This window comes from Psittacula echo (genome assembly GCF_963264785.1).
Source record: "Psittacula echo genome assembly, chromosome: 1".
In the NCBI taxonomy this organism is placed as follows: domain Eukaryota; kingdom Metazoa; phylum Chordata; class Aves; order Psittaciformes; family Psittacidae; genus Psittacula; species Psittacula echo.
In genome coordinates this window covers 99,630,687-99,647,250 of record NC_137735.1, presented here as the reverse complement: position 1 = coordinate 99,647,250, position 16,564 = coordinate 99,630,687, and the positions used below count along the sequence as shown (strand labels likewise).

Here is a 16,564-nt window from a genome sequence, read left to right as displayed (position 1 = left end):
GCAGTGCTGTACCTGAGAGGAAGCCGAGACAAAAGGGAGACCAGCCTCTCGCTACAGGACTCAGGTTGGCTAATGTTTGTTTGGGAGGGGGCTCAGGGGCACGACAAGACAGCACAGCTGCGATAGCGGTCAGTCTGAGAAGCCACAAACTCCAGGGGTTGGCAGCAGCTGGCTCTCCCCTTCCCCTGGGGATTCTCTGTTCCAGTTCCTAGAGTACGAGCGCCCCTTTCTTCAGCACCTGCAGTTCTTAAATTTGCAGAATTTATTGTTGTTTTTTAAAAATACCCCTGTACTTTAATCACGAAAAACCAGTCCCCGCCCCAAATCTACTAAAAACTTGAATGTCCATAGCTGGAGGCTTACTGAACGACCTCACCCCATCACCAGTAAGTTACTCAAACGTCCAGTTAAACAGCAGGCAGCTCAACCTTTAGGTAACACAACTACAAAAATGGGATCGTGCTCTCTTCTCTCTTCCCCCTCCTCCTCCTCCTCTTCCTCACGAGAGCCCCCTTACTTTTTCCTAAGCGCCAGCGCTACTCCGACTGCTACAGCTAGTATGGCCACCGCAGCAGCCCCACCATACAGCAGTATAGATTTCCCTTCTGGCAGTAGGATAGGCTTCTCCTCTGCAGCGGAGGGTTTCTCTTCCATTTCTTCCAATCGGCCCTCTTTCCCTACTTTTTTTTCCCCTGGAAGCAGTATTTTCTCAGGTTCTGGTGCAGCCTTTTCTTCTGACGGGGTTAACTTTGGGACAGGTTTACTTAGGACAGGGGTTTCAGGTTCAACAAGCTCTTCAGCCGCTTTTCCCTTTTCCTCCTGTTTCACACGCATCAGTGCGGAGGGATGTGCTTTTTCAGCAGCAGCAATTTCAGCTGGAGGCTTTACCTCCTGTGAAGGAGCAGGGGGTTCTGGAAACACTGCCTGCACTGTCTGTGCAGCACCAGCTGCCACCACTGCCTCCTCAATCCCTTCTGGAATCTCTTCCTTCTCCACGTGAACGATATCCGAGTTGGAAGAGTTGTTCTCACTCCTCTCTTCACCCCCGCCGTTGCTGTCCAGGCTTTTGACTTCTTCAGGATCCATGGCCACTTGCTGCCAGGACTCGGGTCCCAGAGAGACTGGCAGGCTCTCTGTGTGCCAGCTCTGGCTTGCTGACAGGGACACGGGCAGGCTCTCTGACTGCCACGACGTGGTCACCGTGGGGGACTCTGGGGGGCTCACCTGTCCCGAGTTGTCACTGGTCAGGATGTAGATGTCATTGCTGTCCTCAGCGATAAGCCCTGGGTACTCTTCCTCTTCAGATTCCAAAGTAAAGACCGTTCCCTGTGAACAAAAAGGACGACACAGCATATGAGCGATGGCTTCAGCACTGCCTCCCCTGTACGGGAAGGAACAGGATACCTGGATTTCCTTCAATGGGGCTGAAGGAAAGATGAGAGGGCTTCTCAGCAGCGGCGGCTGTCTGACCTACATGTTAGAAGAGATTCCGAAACCCCGCTGGCATTGCCAGGGAATGGGACCACTTGTAAGAGCCTTGCTGGGAGCTCCTCCTCCCCTGACATTACCGCATCGCTGAGTACATCACCAAAACATACCATGTGGGCACTATTAACTAGACAGGAAGATACCAAAGTCTGAAACCAAACTGAAACAAAACAAAGAAAGCAAACACGAGTACATGAGCCCAACTGAATACCACTCCCTTCTCCAACTTATGCAGGTGCTCTGTACTGCCTGTTCATTTGCATCTAACAGCATTTCTCTTACGTTAATTATATCACATTTCCAGTGCTACCTGAAGCCTGTATTTCTACTTTGTAGTAACCAGCTGGAATCTACATTAATTCTAGTATTTTACTACAAATTTAGCTATTCTTATGGGAGTTCATTGTCCAGGACTGTCATCTTAACTTCAGCAACTTAAAACCAGCAATAAGCAGTCTCCTTCCAATGGTTTCCCATTTCAAGACATCTCCTTGGTTGTTACACAACAACCGGATCCAGTCAGTGATGTGTGTCAGGACCTGATCCAAGTTAAACACACACATTCCTTACTTTGCTGACCATGATCAGTGTCCAGCCTGGCCCACTGAGATGCCTACAGTGTGCGAGTGCAGATGAGGGGTGAAGCAGGGCCAGCAGCAGCACTGATGCCTATAGAGCTAGACTGATACCAGTGCCCTGCTTAGAGAGCAGAAGGACAACGCGTTTCAGCTTTGGTAACTGCCAACTATCACTTAGTCCTTAATATGCGAGGAGTTCAAGGCCTACAAGTCAATGGTTTCTAACTTGGAGTAACCATAAGGCAGCAATGCACTTTTCCCTGAGGGAAGCTGAAGAGGGCCGCCCTCGTACACGGGTGTACTGTGCACAGACACACTGCAACTCCTCACTTCCCAAAGAGGAGAAAGGATCTCCATACACACAAAAAAAACCCCCAAACCACCTCAGAAGGGGTTGGCAGGCACAGGAGAGACAGACCAGGCACTGCTCTCATGGGCAGTAGCTGCAGTGAGAGCAACTGAAGCAGGAGGGGACCCCTGGCAGAAGCACCAACCTCACACTTGGGAGAGCTCTGCAACTTAGGCAGTACCACTGCAGTATTTCACAGTGGAAATTATCACTGTACCAATAAACTCTGTGAAAAGGCATCAGTGGAGCCTGAGCTGAGTATGGGACCGAGGTTTCTCTACCCACTCTCCCCAAACATCTCACCACACCATTGTACAAAACTTGATGGACCCATTCGTGGACTTTCCTACAACAGTGGAAGCTGTAGTACAGGATAGCACTGTGAACATAAGGATTTCATCATGTTATTTTAGCAGGGGTGGGATGTAAATCTCATTTCAGTCCATGGAATTTTGGAAGATATCTGTGCATGAGCAAAGGAATCATAGAATCACAGAATGGTTTGGCTTGTAAGGGATCTTAAAGATCATAAGAGGAATTTTTCTTCATCAGTTCCCTTAAATTGCTTGGCTGTGGGAAACATCATCCAGTTCAGTAACATGTTCAGAAACTCTCAAGAGAAATGATGCGCAGAGTTCCTCAGGGTAAGGGTTAAAAGCTATCAAGCACTCACTAACTACTTAAAAGATCACCACAAAGTCTTGACCCAGAATGAAATCAAAATTAATAAAGCATTACATTTGCGACAACACTCAGACACCACACACCCCCCACCAAACCCAAAGCAAGTTCTGCTCTGTGAGCACTGACAGACAATTCAAGACTCCGGCTACAAAAGTCATGTTCCACTACAAGAACTATATTTAGCTCTATTTCTTTTGAAATGCCATTAAAACAAAACAGAGCTCTACAACCTAGGAGGAAGCAACCAGCATTGCAAAGTAAGGCAATAGAAAAGAAGAGCCAAGACACTAAGTAAAGGCAGAGGTTACCTGATACAGAGAGATCAAGTGCTGAGCAGCACAGGCTGGGGCTGCTGTGCAGCATGTGAGGACAGGGCTCCACTCAGCACTGACCTGTCCTGTTCCAGCAGATGCTTGAGAGCAGCACAGCAGGAGGCAGGCACTGTGGTGTGCTTCTACCATCATGTGCTGAGGATGGAGAGGCAGCCAGTCCAGACACTCTGAGATTGTACATTCACTCCTTTGGTGATCAGGGTTTTCTCTGGATGTCAAGTAGGAAATATTCTCACTGTAATATCAGCTACTAACATACTCCCCATGCTGCCATGACTGGTTCAATATGAAGCATGTAAAATATATTCCAATGTCACAGTATGCTGCTGTGATGCTGCTGTGGGCCTCTGGCGACTGTTGTAAACTTCTTTTCAATAATGAACTAAACTAAACACCAGCTAGGGGCCATATTCTGACAGCCTAAATTCCCCTGAAGGCATACACAGTACAGCAGTGAAAGCCAAGTGCCTCTGAGCAGTGACTCAGCAGCCACGGCAGGGTGGAGGGAGCTGCCTATACTCCATGGGGATAGCTGGGTATAGAGGCTGCGGTGAAATTTAAGCCATCCTGATGCTCTTACGTATTTCTCCAGCCTCTTCTTCTGCTCTATTCCTGACCCACCACTCCCAACTCTTCCCTTTCCTCTCGTAAGGAAAAACAAAGTTATTTGTGGGGAACCCAGAGATGATTCGACCATAATAAAGAGGAATAGGTAATACAGATAAAGTACCACCACACCTACTACGTGGCCAGTAGCTGCCCAGGCACAGCAAAGTATCTTAGTTCAGTATGATGTAATAGGAGATCCTCAGCAGGTTAACAAAGGGATGGGAAGGCAACACTGACAAATAAGGATAAGGCATTGGTTATATTAGTTTTTCACATATATCAGGGCATTTTTGAACGGCCACACGCTTTGCTGGAGCACCTTCACTGGAGATACACTTCTCACAAAACACAGGTAAGATCCGGGTGTATGCTGTGGGTAACGTCCAGGATAAGCTGCCTTCGAGAGGGTAAGGAGACGAAGGGATGGTAATACAGGGAACATGGACAACCCTGAACATTTCAGATGCTTTACTAATACGTGTAGCAAAACTACACACCCATCCTGCCCTCAGCAGAAGGGAGGGCCTAAGAAGCTCCAGCAATTTATTGTTTGCTTTTTCCACACAGATTGCACTGACCTCGAAAGTTATCAGTCTCTGGCTTCCTATAAATCAGAGCCTTATAAAGCCTGGCTGATTCCTTTCTGTCTTTACAGACAATTTAACTTCTGTGTCAGTGCCTAGGGGACACGACTCCAAGCTTGGAGAGACAGGTCGCCCAAGGCTGGGAAACCTGGGGGAAAGCTCACACTGCCTGTCGAGGGGTCATTTCACTACTTTCTCATTAAAAGGTCATGAAGTTTTAATTAAAAAGCCAGGCAATAACAGGCATTATTTGAGATACATGATTAATATTTCTTGAGCTGAATTAAGAGTTAATTGAGAAAGTCAAGAGGATAAAACTAAGATTTTGTGCTGATTCAGCTGAGGTTTGAATGGGTTTTTGTTGTATGAGGGTTTTTTTATCTTTTAAAGCAGCTGCAATAAACACTGAATGACATTTAGGACAATTCTCTCAATTCATCTACAGATGTGACCCAGAAGCAAAGCTCCCACAGAGAGATTAATTCAGGACACGATGGAACATGTGGAAGGATATTTAATAACCTGAGGCCTTATATAAGCTCTGGACTTCAGATTAAACACTAAATAACAAATATATGTAAACACTTTTTTATCTGCGTTGTTTATTGTAAATGGACAGTCTACTGCTCCAGACCAGGAAAATTAGAGCTCCTCTTCTTCAGATTTGGGATGGGAGACCTGCAGACGTGGAGTGCTTTTCCTCATCCAGCATACTGACATAACCACATCAGGTATGTCTAGAGAAGCAAGAGGAAGTCCTTCACGGCAGCACCCTGCCACTCCCAATCCCAATCACTGCCACTTGAGGGGAGAGTTGGCACAAGTTACAACAAGGACAAGGAGAACCGGATAGTTCCCTTCTTGGCTAGAACACAAGGATGGTCCACACAGCATGTGAGGCAGTCTTGAGGGGAAGAGCAACTTAATTCTGTCAAGGTGGCATTTGCAGGCCTAAAATGAGCTACCAAAGTCCATCACTGTCCTCAGTCTATGGGGTTTAACTTGAAGTTTCCCACAAGACTTCTAAAAGTGACAGAAAGCGCTTGTAACAAATGTGCTAGACTCGCCCCCAGGGCAGGTTATAGCCCTGTGCTACAGGGTGAGCTACACCAGACAACTGTAAACTGGTAACAACATAATGAAAAATACCTGAAAGCTCCTCCAGTAAGCAGAACACATCAGTTTGGGTTCAGCTGTATCCTGCCAGTGTCAGTAACCTGGACTTTGCCAAAAATCACTCTCAGCAGTGGACTCAGAACACTACCAGTCTTTAACATGTAGCAGAAATTGCTACTTAAATAAACACCTGTCTACTTAAATAAACCCCTGTCAAGTCTCAATTATGATCTAAAGAAAGCAAACATAACAACACAAAACAAATCAAGACTTGGTAACTGACTTTGCTGGTGACTATACTATTTTTCATGGTTTTCTGATCTCTTATTAAGTGCATAAGCTGACTAATTATAGTATCTTTGCTGAGCAGCAAAAACTTTGACTACACATAAGGAAAAAAAAAAGAATCATTATTTACTAGAATAATAATTTCAGCCTGATTTCTGTAAAGCTGCTTCTGGTGGGAATAAATATTCAAATCAATATTCTGAATGTCCCAAAGAGAAAAGTAACTTTTTTCCCCCTATAAAAATAGCAGGAGTATCAATACACATTGCATCTGTAATGGAGATTGTTGTTAGGTAATGAATGGAAGGAGATCCTCATCACAGTGTCTGATGGAGCATCTTAGAGAAGACTCTGAAAGCCCTGCCCTTTAAGCTCATAAGACCAGACACATGCAAAACAACTGTGTCTAACTGCTGTGGAAGCTGTGTGTATTCTTCTGGGGTGTGGGTTTGGTTTAAGTGCTCTTAAAAGCTCAACTAGTCCCTCTAGTTCAGTTCAGAAAGAAGTACAGACCGGCACAGTAACAGTAACTGTGTTCTCACAAGGAATGATGTGGATAGGCAACTCACACGAAACTCATCTCTGAAGACACAATAATAAAGCCCTCCCCAAAAAGACTATAGAAAAAAAGCCACAGATACATCCCAGATCTTGAATTTATCTAGCACAGGAAAACATTCTGTACACATGTCACAGAGGAGTGCTACCCTGTAGGAAAAAGTATCTGCATCCCCTGAACGTTTTTTCCTCCCTGAAACTACACAGACCTACATATAATCCCCAAGAAAAAGAGTGCCTTGAGGTAGAGGAGGAAACGTTGCCAGAATGCAATGTCCCAGGAGAGCAATCTTTACTATGACAAAAATTCAAAGTGCTCAACACAGCCAAGAATCTTCTTAGGTGAGAGCACTGACTATCTTGTCACATAACCGACCACAGAGACAAAGGAGGTTCAGCCATTGCTTTCCTCACACCAGCAACAGTGTGAGCACCAGGAGCTCATCAAAAGCATTTGTACCTAAACTCCAGTGTCTGAAAAACAAAAGGCAATGAGCGATGAACTGGCCTGTGTCCAGGGATCCTCCCTCTGGGAAAACAAGCAAACTTCCCACAGTAACAAATCTCCCAGGAGATGGGAATGTGCTTGTTGTATGATTTCTAACTAACTGTAACAGAGGAGCAGCTTCCTCTATCATTATTCACTATTGCGATGGAGAAGTGCTGCCTGTGCTGAGGTCTCAGCAGGCAAAGGCTGTGCCCACATACAGGGTCAGGCCAGCCCCGCTCCCACCTGGAGCCCACCACCAGGCTGCAATTCCATCTGCTTTGTCCCCGTCCACAGGCCCAGACCTGACAGCATTGCCCTGATAATCCTGCAGAGAAATGGCTTATAAAGGGGCAACTGGCAACACCCAGATCAATCAATTACAACAATGCATTAAAAAAAGAGTAACAGAAAATCCTCAAGCATTTATTGTAGTATACATCTGTGTGAAGCTGTCAAGATAGGTGGAGCCAAGAGAAACAGGTTCCACAAATAGAACTGCGCTTTTTATTAAGGCAAAACAAGGGAAGAAAGGTCATGTGAAGCAAATCAAAGCACACTGATATTGCAGCCACTACTCTCATCCCCTTCAAGGAATGCTCTGACTAGAACAGCCTGAAGAAATGATCCTATTCCTTCCCCTGCCCTCCAACATAACCTCTACTACTTGCTGAGAGTCAGCACCAAAGCAACACCCTTAAGGTTGCAGCCTTATTGGTTTAAATTGAAATAAGTTCAGATATTTAGAGACCAAGTCTTCAGACAGACTGATCTGAAGTTGTTGGGAGGGGAAAAAGAAAAGTAGATCTAGTTGCTCCTTGACCATTCAAGTTCTTTCTCCTTCAGCCACAATGCCTAAAAAATAACACAGTTACCCTACCAAAGAAGTTACACACAATTAGAAGCAAGCACTGCAGTGTTCCACGATACAAGCATAAAGTAGAATTATTTTGAAAGGAGAGCTCCTTTCTAGGACTTCCCTAATTAAAAACTGTCTTTTCTGGCATCTTTACCACGTTTAACTTCTCTCTCCTCCAGCAGAGCATGTCTCTCTATTTCTGCATTGTCATTCTCAAGCAGACACCTGGACTGCTGCAGGAGATTTTAATCTCCAGCACGGCAAACTGCCGCCTCACTTCCCCAGGATGACAAGTGTATCTGTACTCTTTTTCCCCTCCACATTATTAACAGGCTCCAGTACACAGATTATTCAATCATCAACAGCAAAGAAAACATCAAAACTGGCAGAAAAGCTCAAGACAAAACATTGGGAACAGAGAGCAGCTCTTCCGAGGCTGAGATAGGAAACTGTAAACACTGTGAATATTTCAAGCAAATTTACTTTTACTCTCTTCAACATGGGCAGTTAAAATTCAAATCAAGGTCTGACCATCACGAGAGAAGAACCCTGGGAAACCAGAGACAGTTTCAGCTAGGAGTCACAAACACAATTATCAGCCTCTTACTAAGACATGTTTTTAACCAAACATCGATAAACACTGACTGCATGCACTTACTCCACCTCTTTCAAACAAGTGAAAAGCAGATGGGCTTGTAACATGAATGTGAATCTGAGGGAAAGGGAAAAAAAAGCACCTAGCTTGCAAGTAATCTTATTCGTTCGCCTCCTCACAGATATATCTGGACTATTTCAATATAGATGAAATCTAACCTTGGAAACCAGGATCCGCAGACCTTGAGAAGAAATAAATTATTTGGGAGGAGGAGCGGGAAAGGAAGAAGAAAACAATCCTTACCAACTGACTGGCCTTACTGTGCACTTTTCCAGGAGACCAAGAATTGCTTCTGATGCAGCAGCATTCAGCCTTGGAGAAGTCAGAGCAAACTGTGAGAGGAGGTATGAAGAGGGAAGGGAGGAGAAAAGAGGAGAAGGGAGGGAAGAGGAGGAAAGGGGAGGGGACAGCACGTACACTGCATGGCAATTTGTTGAGCCCTAACATTGCTTTTGGGAGAGAGAAGAAAAACCTACTGCTAAATGAGGCTGGGAATCAGTTTGTGATGGTTCAAGATGGTAAGGGAATGAGATATCAGTATGACCATTTGGGTTCAAAACAGAGAGTCAGGAGGAAGAAATGTGTGTCCCTACATGTGTCTATTTAGAGAACCAGGAATGCCAAACATGCTTCAAAGGAGAGATCATACTAAAACTTCAAGTGAAGCAGGGTAAATGTAAAAGCTGCAGCCAAATCTTTCACTGCAATTCGTGAAAGAGGGAGGTTGTCCAGAAGAAAGCAAAATTTCCTTGCTCTCCTCCTATAGCCCTCCAAACTCAGCTTGCATCTACCTGAAAATCTAAGAGATTGTAAATTAGATGGAGTAGTGACTTCATCTCTTCATTCACATTTATGTTGCCAGCTGTACCCGAACACATATGCAGTGTACTACAGACATTTCTACGCCAAAGACACTCACCCAAAAGCAGTAAAACAGACCTAGGGGAAGTGGTACAGTACAAATGAGGTCTGTTTCAACACATCACCTCATCACTGCATCTCTGCAGGACTGGGATGAAAATTCAAAAAGCAATTTCTCATCTCAGAGGCTCTACCTCTCCAGTATCCAAAATCTCCCACTCCTTACAAGAAACACTGAGTTCTTGATATCTACTGCCAGCTATTCCAGTCATTAACCTTTATTCCCTTGAGCTAACAATTCTGTTTCAAGCTAACTGCTGTCCACTAGCTGATGCTTTCCTGGACCTACAAGCCTCCTGAGCCCACAAACCAACTTCAAGTCTTGCACACATGCAGAACCTTGTGATCCCTTCCAGCCGCATCGTGGCTGCACAACATGACACAGCAAGTGGTCCACTGGATGACACAGCTCTAAAGTTCTGACTCTGCATATCTGCAGTGGGGCACAGGAAGGGCTCAGCTGACCCCTTCTCTTTGACTAGCTACTTCCATCTTTGCAAAGGTTGACTTCAATCCAGAAATTGAGGAAGATCCTGAATTAAGTGGTGCCAAGGGAAAAGACAGCACAGAGAAACTAACACAGTTATTGAGGTGTGCCCCTGAAAAGCTGATTCCTGTGAAGCTCTCCTCTGCTCCTGATCCACAAGCAAACAGAGAGGCTGTTCTGCTATCTTGTCAGTTTAAAGACCCATCTCCACACCACTCCAGAATAACACAAAAATTGAACCTCTTACTGTCACAGAAACATGATTCGCTGGAGACTTCCAGGTTTACACACTGCCCTTATGGCTTCAGCAAAGTATTGCTGACAACTTGATCCAGCACACTGAGCCCCCGTGGCAGATGCTTATCTTTAAAAATGCAAACCATTTGGGTGATGGCTAACAGCCTGCCAGGCATTTCTGCCCTGGCCCTTCTGAGAAACACACCCTTACCCCAGCACTGCCATCCCCAGAGCTCCATCCCACAGACCTGGAACAAACCAAGAAGCATGCCACTCAATAAAAAGGAACATTTTCCTTGCAGGGAAAAAGCAAACCAATAAACCCATGTATTCCCTTCCTCCACATCAAGCTCCAAGCCCAGAGCAACTCACAAAGGGTCAGTGCAGCTTCATGTATTCAGCTGGAAAGGATTTTCATCACCTTGTCTCTTTCCTCGCCTCTTCTGCTGTTTCAAAAATAGCTCTGGCTTGTTTGCTGTACTGCTTATGTCAGTCTGATTTTATGCCTGACTGGATGTATATAGACAAGCTCATAGCCCGTTAAACACCGACTACCCAGATCTGTACATACATGCACAGTCTCACAAACACAAAGCACAGTCCCCTCCCTTCGGAGGCCATGCTGGAAAGCTGCTTGTTTTCAGAGGCTTTTTGCTGTATTAAGTATGTTTATAGCAGGCTTCGAACAGCGGCTACAGAACACACCACAGCCTTTTCTGAGGTTAAAACAAAACAGGCAGAAAAGCAAGACAGCCATCCGTCTTACAGCTGCAAGTAAGGACCTTCCCTGGGATGAAAATACGTTGAAACGAGAGTGCATTTATCAAATGACCTAAGGTCACTCCTCTGCATGCTGTTAGTGTTTCTGTCCATTAAAGACAAACAATCCCTCCCAAAGGCCTTGAAAACTATTATCTACTGTTGCCAGGAAGGGATATGCGAAGGTGCAGACGTGCAGAAATACCGGAACAAAGTACTCTTAAAAACCCCTTCAGGTAAAGTCCTGAACCACAAGAAGCTGTCTGAATGAGATTTTTTCCTACAAGCACTTTTTAATCACTGGGTTTTCCTGAGCAGCTTTTCTTTTTTAGAACAAATCAACTTGCTGGAGCCATTTCACTAATCCCAGATTAATTCCATTCAAATCTGGCATCCTTCCCAAACCCAGTCATCTAAAACTCAGCCTTCAAGACCCAGCTCATTGGCTGTGAGCTGCCTCCGTGATGTATTTTTAAATGAAACCTTCTCAGCATGCCATGACTCAGGAACATTGGTTACTATGAATTGAAGGTTTCCACAAGGAAATGCAGCACAAGAATTCTGGCTGCTCATTCTATCCATGTTCATCACAATATGCATTAGCTATTTTATCACTTATTATAAAAGTAAATTAATACCTACATACATTTCTGTATGGAGTGCTCCCCAGTTAATTATCTGCAAAAAACCCCTCTGAAATTTAAGAGGGAAAAGAAAATGTATCATTTCCAGCAGTCACTAGAGCATGAATATGCTATTAGAAAGACAGGCCTCTCGGGCACAGTATCTCTTGTTATGGTTGTTTGCTTCTACATGCAATTCTGTATGTATATCAACAGGAAAGAACATACAAACAAAAGCTCACCATATAGCAACAAATTATCATCTTAACACACAGTGTAGAAAAACTAGTTGTTACTCGACATCTGAGGACCTCTTCAGTTTCAAGAGCAATCCAACAAACCAGACTTGCAAAGAACTGGAACAGACTTCCTGGGGAAGTCATTGAGTTCAATCCCATAGGTCTTTAATGTCAACCTCAGAAATAAATGGGTAAAAGTCAGATCTGCCTTGGGGCAGAGAGATTAAGATCCCTTTCAAATTCCATGGTCCTCACCTCCTGCCTTTTTTTCTTTTTCCTGGGGCATTCCTTCTCTCATCTGCTTACTTCTAGCAACCTTTCCTTGATCTCACTCCTGTTAAGACCAGTACCATGCTGAGAAATAAGCTTTGAACAAAGTATGAAAATTAAACATTGTCTTCTTACCCATCCTCCTTGCTGAATGATATAATCTGCTGAATAGTCTTCTAGATATGTCACCCCAAAGTTCACAAGTGCACTCAGTGGCTCCTGGCCCCGTCTGGTTAACTCCATCAGAAATTGTTGTAGCAGAACCAGGGGTACCAAGACCTTCAAAAGAACAAGATTTGTAAATAAATATAGAAAGCTTTATCAATAACTACTGTTAAACCAGAAGAATTCATGTAGTCCACAGAAAAGGTCTGAATCTGTAAGTCCAAAGATATCAGGGACTATACACTTAATTTCTGTGAAGACACAAGGCAAAACCACAATACAATTCAGTAAGAAAGCGGCACTTCATCTGATAAGCGAAACAGCACAGCTTAAGTTGAGAGTTTCACAGAACAGGACTGCAGTACTTTCTTAAGCCCCACTTTTTTCCAACACAAGATTCAGGTAAAGAAGCAGAACAGGTCCAGAACTTGCTACCGAAGTTCGCATAAAAATGGAAAGATGCAACATTACAAATAGTTCAAAGGGATATGCATCCACATTGTACTTAAAAACAGCAAATTCACATACATTCTTGAATAGATCCACTGTGCTAGTCAAGTCTCTTTAGAAGTTCATACTTGGCTTTCAGACAGGACAGAAACAAACACCTCCCAGCAGCATAACATTACAGACACGTTTAAAACAACAAACACAAACCCCTTTCCATGTTAAACTCTCCCTCCTATGCCAGATTTAACAAGTACAGAATTCCCTCCTTCATTTCCTACTCCCATTCCTCCTTCCAAACCTTTCATCTTTAACTGAATGCTTGGCCTTACGCCAAATGTGAATTGCTCTGGAAGATTCAAGGCTGTGTGAACCCACCTCTTTCTTATTACACAGTTCTAGACACTTCCTTCCGAAATTATGTTTTTGTTTGCCTAAACAACATGCACTTGAACTTATAAACTCTAAATTTATTCTCCTAAAGCACACAGGTGGCCCGCTGGGCAAAGTTTATAGGCAGCACTTTGCCAAGGTCAGGAAACTGGTATGAATCGAAGCCATTAGCATCTGAAAAAGCACTATTATGATACCAGAAAACAGTATTTGTTTTACTGCACCTAGCTTGTGACAAATGCATTACACATCTATTCATTGTGCAAATAAGAATGTTGTTTCCCAGCTGCACATGGTAGACGCAGGCTAATGCTACTGCACAGACTGAATGCCTCCTCTTCCTTCAGCCTGATTTTCTTTTCTGTAAATTCCTAGAAGTCACAGTGTAGGATGCAAAGCTCAAGGAAGACAAATGGAAAGCAGGCTGGGTGTGAGATTTGTACTGAATCCATGGTGGAGTCACACTGAGATGGGGCCTTAAAAATCCCTGTAATCTGATGAATATAAGATGTTCCAGCTGACTGTATCCCTGCCCACGGCAAGGGGGTTGGAACTAGATAATCTTTAAGGTCCCTTCCAACCCAACCATTCTATGATTCTGTACTGTTCTTCTGAGGTGAACAGCTAACATTGCAGTCTCTAAACTAGGGATGAGATGGTGCTTGAATTTTACGAGCCTTGGGGTTTTTGAGTTTCTTGTAACTAATCTCAACTCAGAGGCAGAAGGGGTACAAACTTACAATGCACAAACATATGGAGCAGGTCAAGGTCAAGTAAGTATCAGAAGAAACTTCAATCTTTTTGGATCGAGATAAAAAAAGCATGCTGTCAAAACTAGCCATCTTTCAGAGGTTTGGGCACTGCCACGTTAAGCACAACAGCATGAACAATGAGATCTCAAAATATTTGACATTTACTATAAGCTGAAAGCAAGAGAAGCAAAGGCAAAAAAAGGCTGCTTAGGAAATGAAGAGAGCTCAAATGTTGGCATACTGAACATGATTCTTACTGTCTTCCTTTGTAAACTTAAATATCTAATCCATCCACTCCTCACAAATTTAGCAAGCCTCTGCAGGCCTCAGGAGCAAGGGACCAAAATCAAACTGTAATATCCAGTCCCATGCAGACCAAGAAACATCGCAAGGTTTTCTGTTCCCACTGAAATTATTGGCACTTCTGACTTTGAGACCAGTAAGAATGGGAACAGGCTTGCATGATATTGTCTGTAAACTCATCAAAGAAATTACCTTCACAATACTCCCATAAAGGTTAACAACAGTTTTCTGTACATAACAGTAGCTGTATGACAGTGATGAAATTGGACTAGACCAAAGTAAAAATAAAGTCTTAACAATGAAAAGCAACTGCAATTCCCTCCGCCAGTATGCCTAGGAAGGAATGCTAGGGGTTATTTATATTTCAACTGAAAAAAAAAATACACAGTATCAAGCACAGCATGACAGAAAATAGTTGGCAGGAGAAAACTTCAGGGGAATCATTTAAAATAACAAACTTTACTATCAGAAGATTTCTGATTAATTGTGTCAATGAAAGATTTCTGTCAGTTATGCTATTGCAATCCCATAGTGCAATATTACAAATTTAGATGTGTGCCAAAAAATATCATTACAAAGAAAGTTCAGAGACTTTGAAGAAGCTCTGTCCAAAGTCATTGCCATTTCTGTGCACCTTTTGACTATTTCAACATAAAATTAATCTAATTCTTTACATAACTATGTCTTACATTTTTGCTGGATTATTTTTTGGCTCCATTATTCAGTAAACATGGCACATTAAGATGACTGCTAACCTACTTACCAGTTCAGTTGACTCCCAATATCAGTATTTGCTATCCTTTTATCTGATGCACAATAGTGGGATTAGGTATTCTGGGGTATGTACGCAATATTCAGTTTCAAGCTAAAAGCATAAAAACTCCACGGTGGAGTATTTCAATTTTTATTACATTTATTTGATTACACAAATATAAGTTGCCTTAAGTTTGGGGGGGTTTTGGTTTAGGCTGGTTTTAATGAGAGCCTTATTTCAAATACAAGGTGAACACTCCTTTTCTTTACAGAATCCAATATCAGACTATTATTTTCACATCACCATTTTTGAGAAATACATGAAATAATTTATTTTCCTGATCTTTTTTTTTTTTTACTAAGAACCAGCACGTCTAATGTCTGTGGTAAACCTTGCTTCTGTGGGATGTTACTGGAAGAACTGATGGTGTATGTATTAGTTTATCCTGCACTATTTCCTCATCTAGATTGATATTCCTGGTTTAGTGACTGAAAACATTCCTTTACAGCCCATGTGCCAGTCAGTTAATAAAATCCCTTCAGCAGTTCAAACATAGTACTGTGCTCTGGAATCCACAATTTTAAACGGAAAAAATAACAGCAATATTTAGAAGTGTCTTCTTTCTGCTCACGCTTGCATGATGTTGTTGTTCTTTGAAAACTGATGTGTCTAAAAATGACACCTTCCCCACTGTAAACCAGACAGATCAAGCTTTTGTCCACATTCGACCTCCAACCAGCTAGACAGGTAGGTAATCCAGTACCTCCCAGAAGTACGTGCTTACCTGTATGCCATCCTTCTCACACATGTAACATCATGGAAGATTTGCAAAGACTACGCTGAGTCTGCTGTGTGCCAGAGAAACTGGGCCTTTAAGTGATCAGTGTGGCTCCCTGAGCGCACCACATTCTGTATATTAAATAGATGGAGCTTCTATAAATACATATGTATAAAAATACATACCTACAACAGCAGAGGCTCAGAAATTTAAAGTGAGATGTTATAGACTAGTCCATAGGCTACTGAAAGCAAAAAGAGCATCTTGCCATGCAAGATACCACTACTGAGCAAAACAGAAAGAGCTTACATGTAACTGAAAACAGATTTTATCTACTACCTTCAGTTAGTTTATTTCTTCTAGTCGGGATCAGCTGCAAGCTTTGATCACACAGAATTCCATCTGTGAGAAGGTATTTCCCTGGTTTTAACCCTTTGACATCTGCCACTGCCAGTGTGCATCCTCAATTTCTGCTCCACCCAAGAAACTAAAGGATATATACAGCTCTGAACATGTAACAGGGAGTGAGTTATTATTTGGTTTGGGTAGCTCAGCTAGTTGCATGTTTTTATAATTTAATCATAAAAGGGAATAAGCTTCAGTTCTCCCAGTAGAGTCATTTACATCTTCCAGAATATTTACATCTTCCAGATTTTCATAAACTTGAGGCCAGCACAGCCTCATATCGCTGCTGTGTGCCTGCTAATTAGACCTAATACTATGTCTATTTATAGCTGCTTTTTAACACTGTTTTTCTAACAGCTTCTTCTTTAGGGTGAAAATTAACCTAGGTTAAGGCTGCAGGAAAGATATCTAGATTTCTTCTGTTATAAAATACAATTCTGATTA

At 43.0% G+C, this 16,564-nt stretch overlaps 1 protein-coding gene across 1 annotated transcript in view; it reads right to left on the bottom strand.

Annotated features, from left to right (window-relative positions):
* Positions 1 to 244: 244 nt before the first annotated feature.
* BCL2L13 (BCL2 like 13) overlaps positions 245 to 16,564 on the bottom strand; it is a 40,371-nt gene continuing 24,051 nt past the window's right edge. The window contains exons 7-8 of the mRNA XM_080627844.1: positions 12,259 to 12,402; positions 245 to 1,326 (exon numbers count right to left, since the gene is read on the bottom strand). Of these exons, the coding sequence (XP_080483970.1) occupies positions 514 to 1,326; positions 12,259 to 12,402 (957 nt within the window). The 3' untranslated portion in view covers positions 245 to 513. The remainder of the gene's footprint in view (positions 1,327 to 12,258; positions 12,403 to 16,564) is intronic.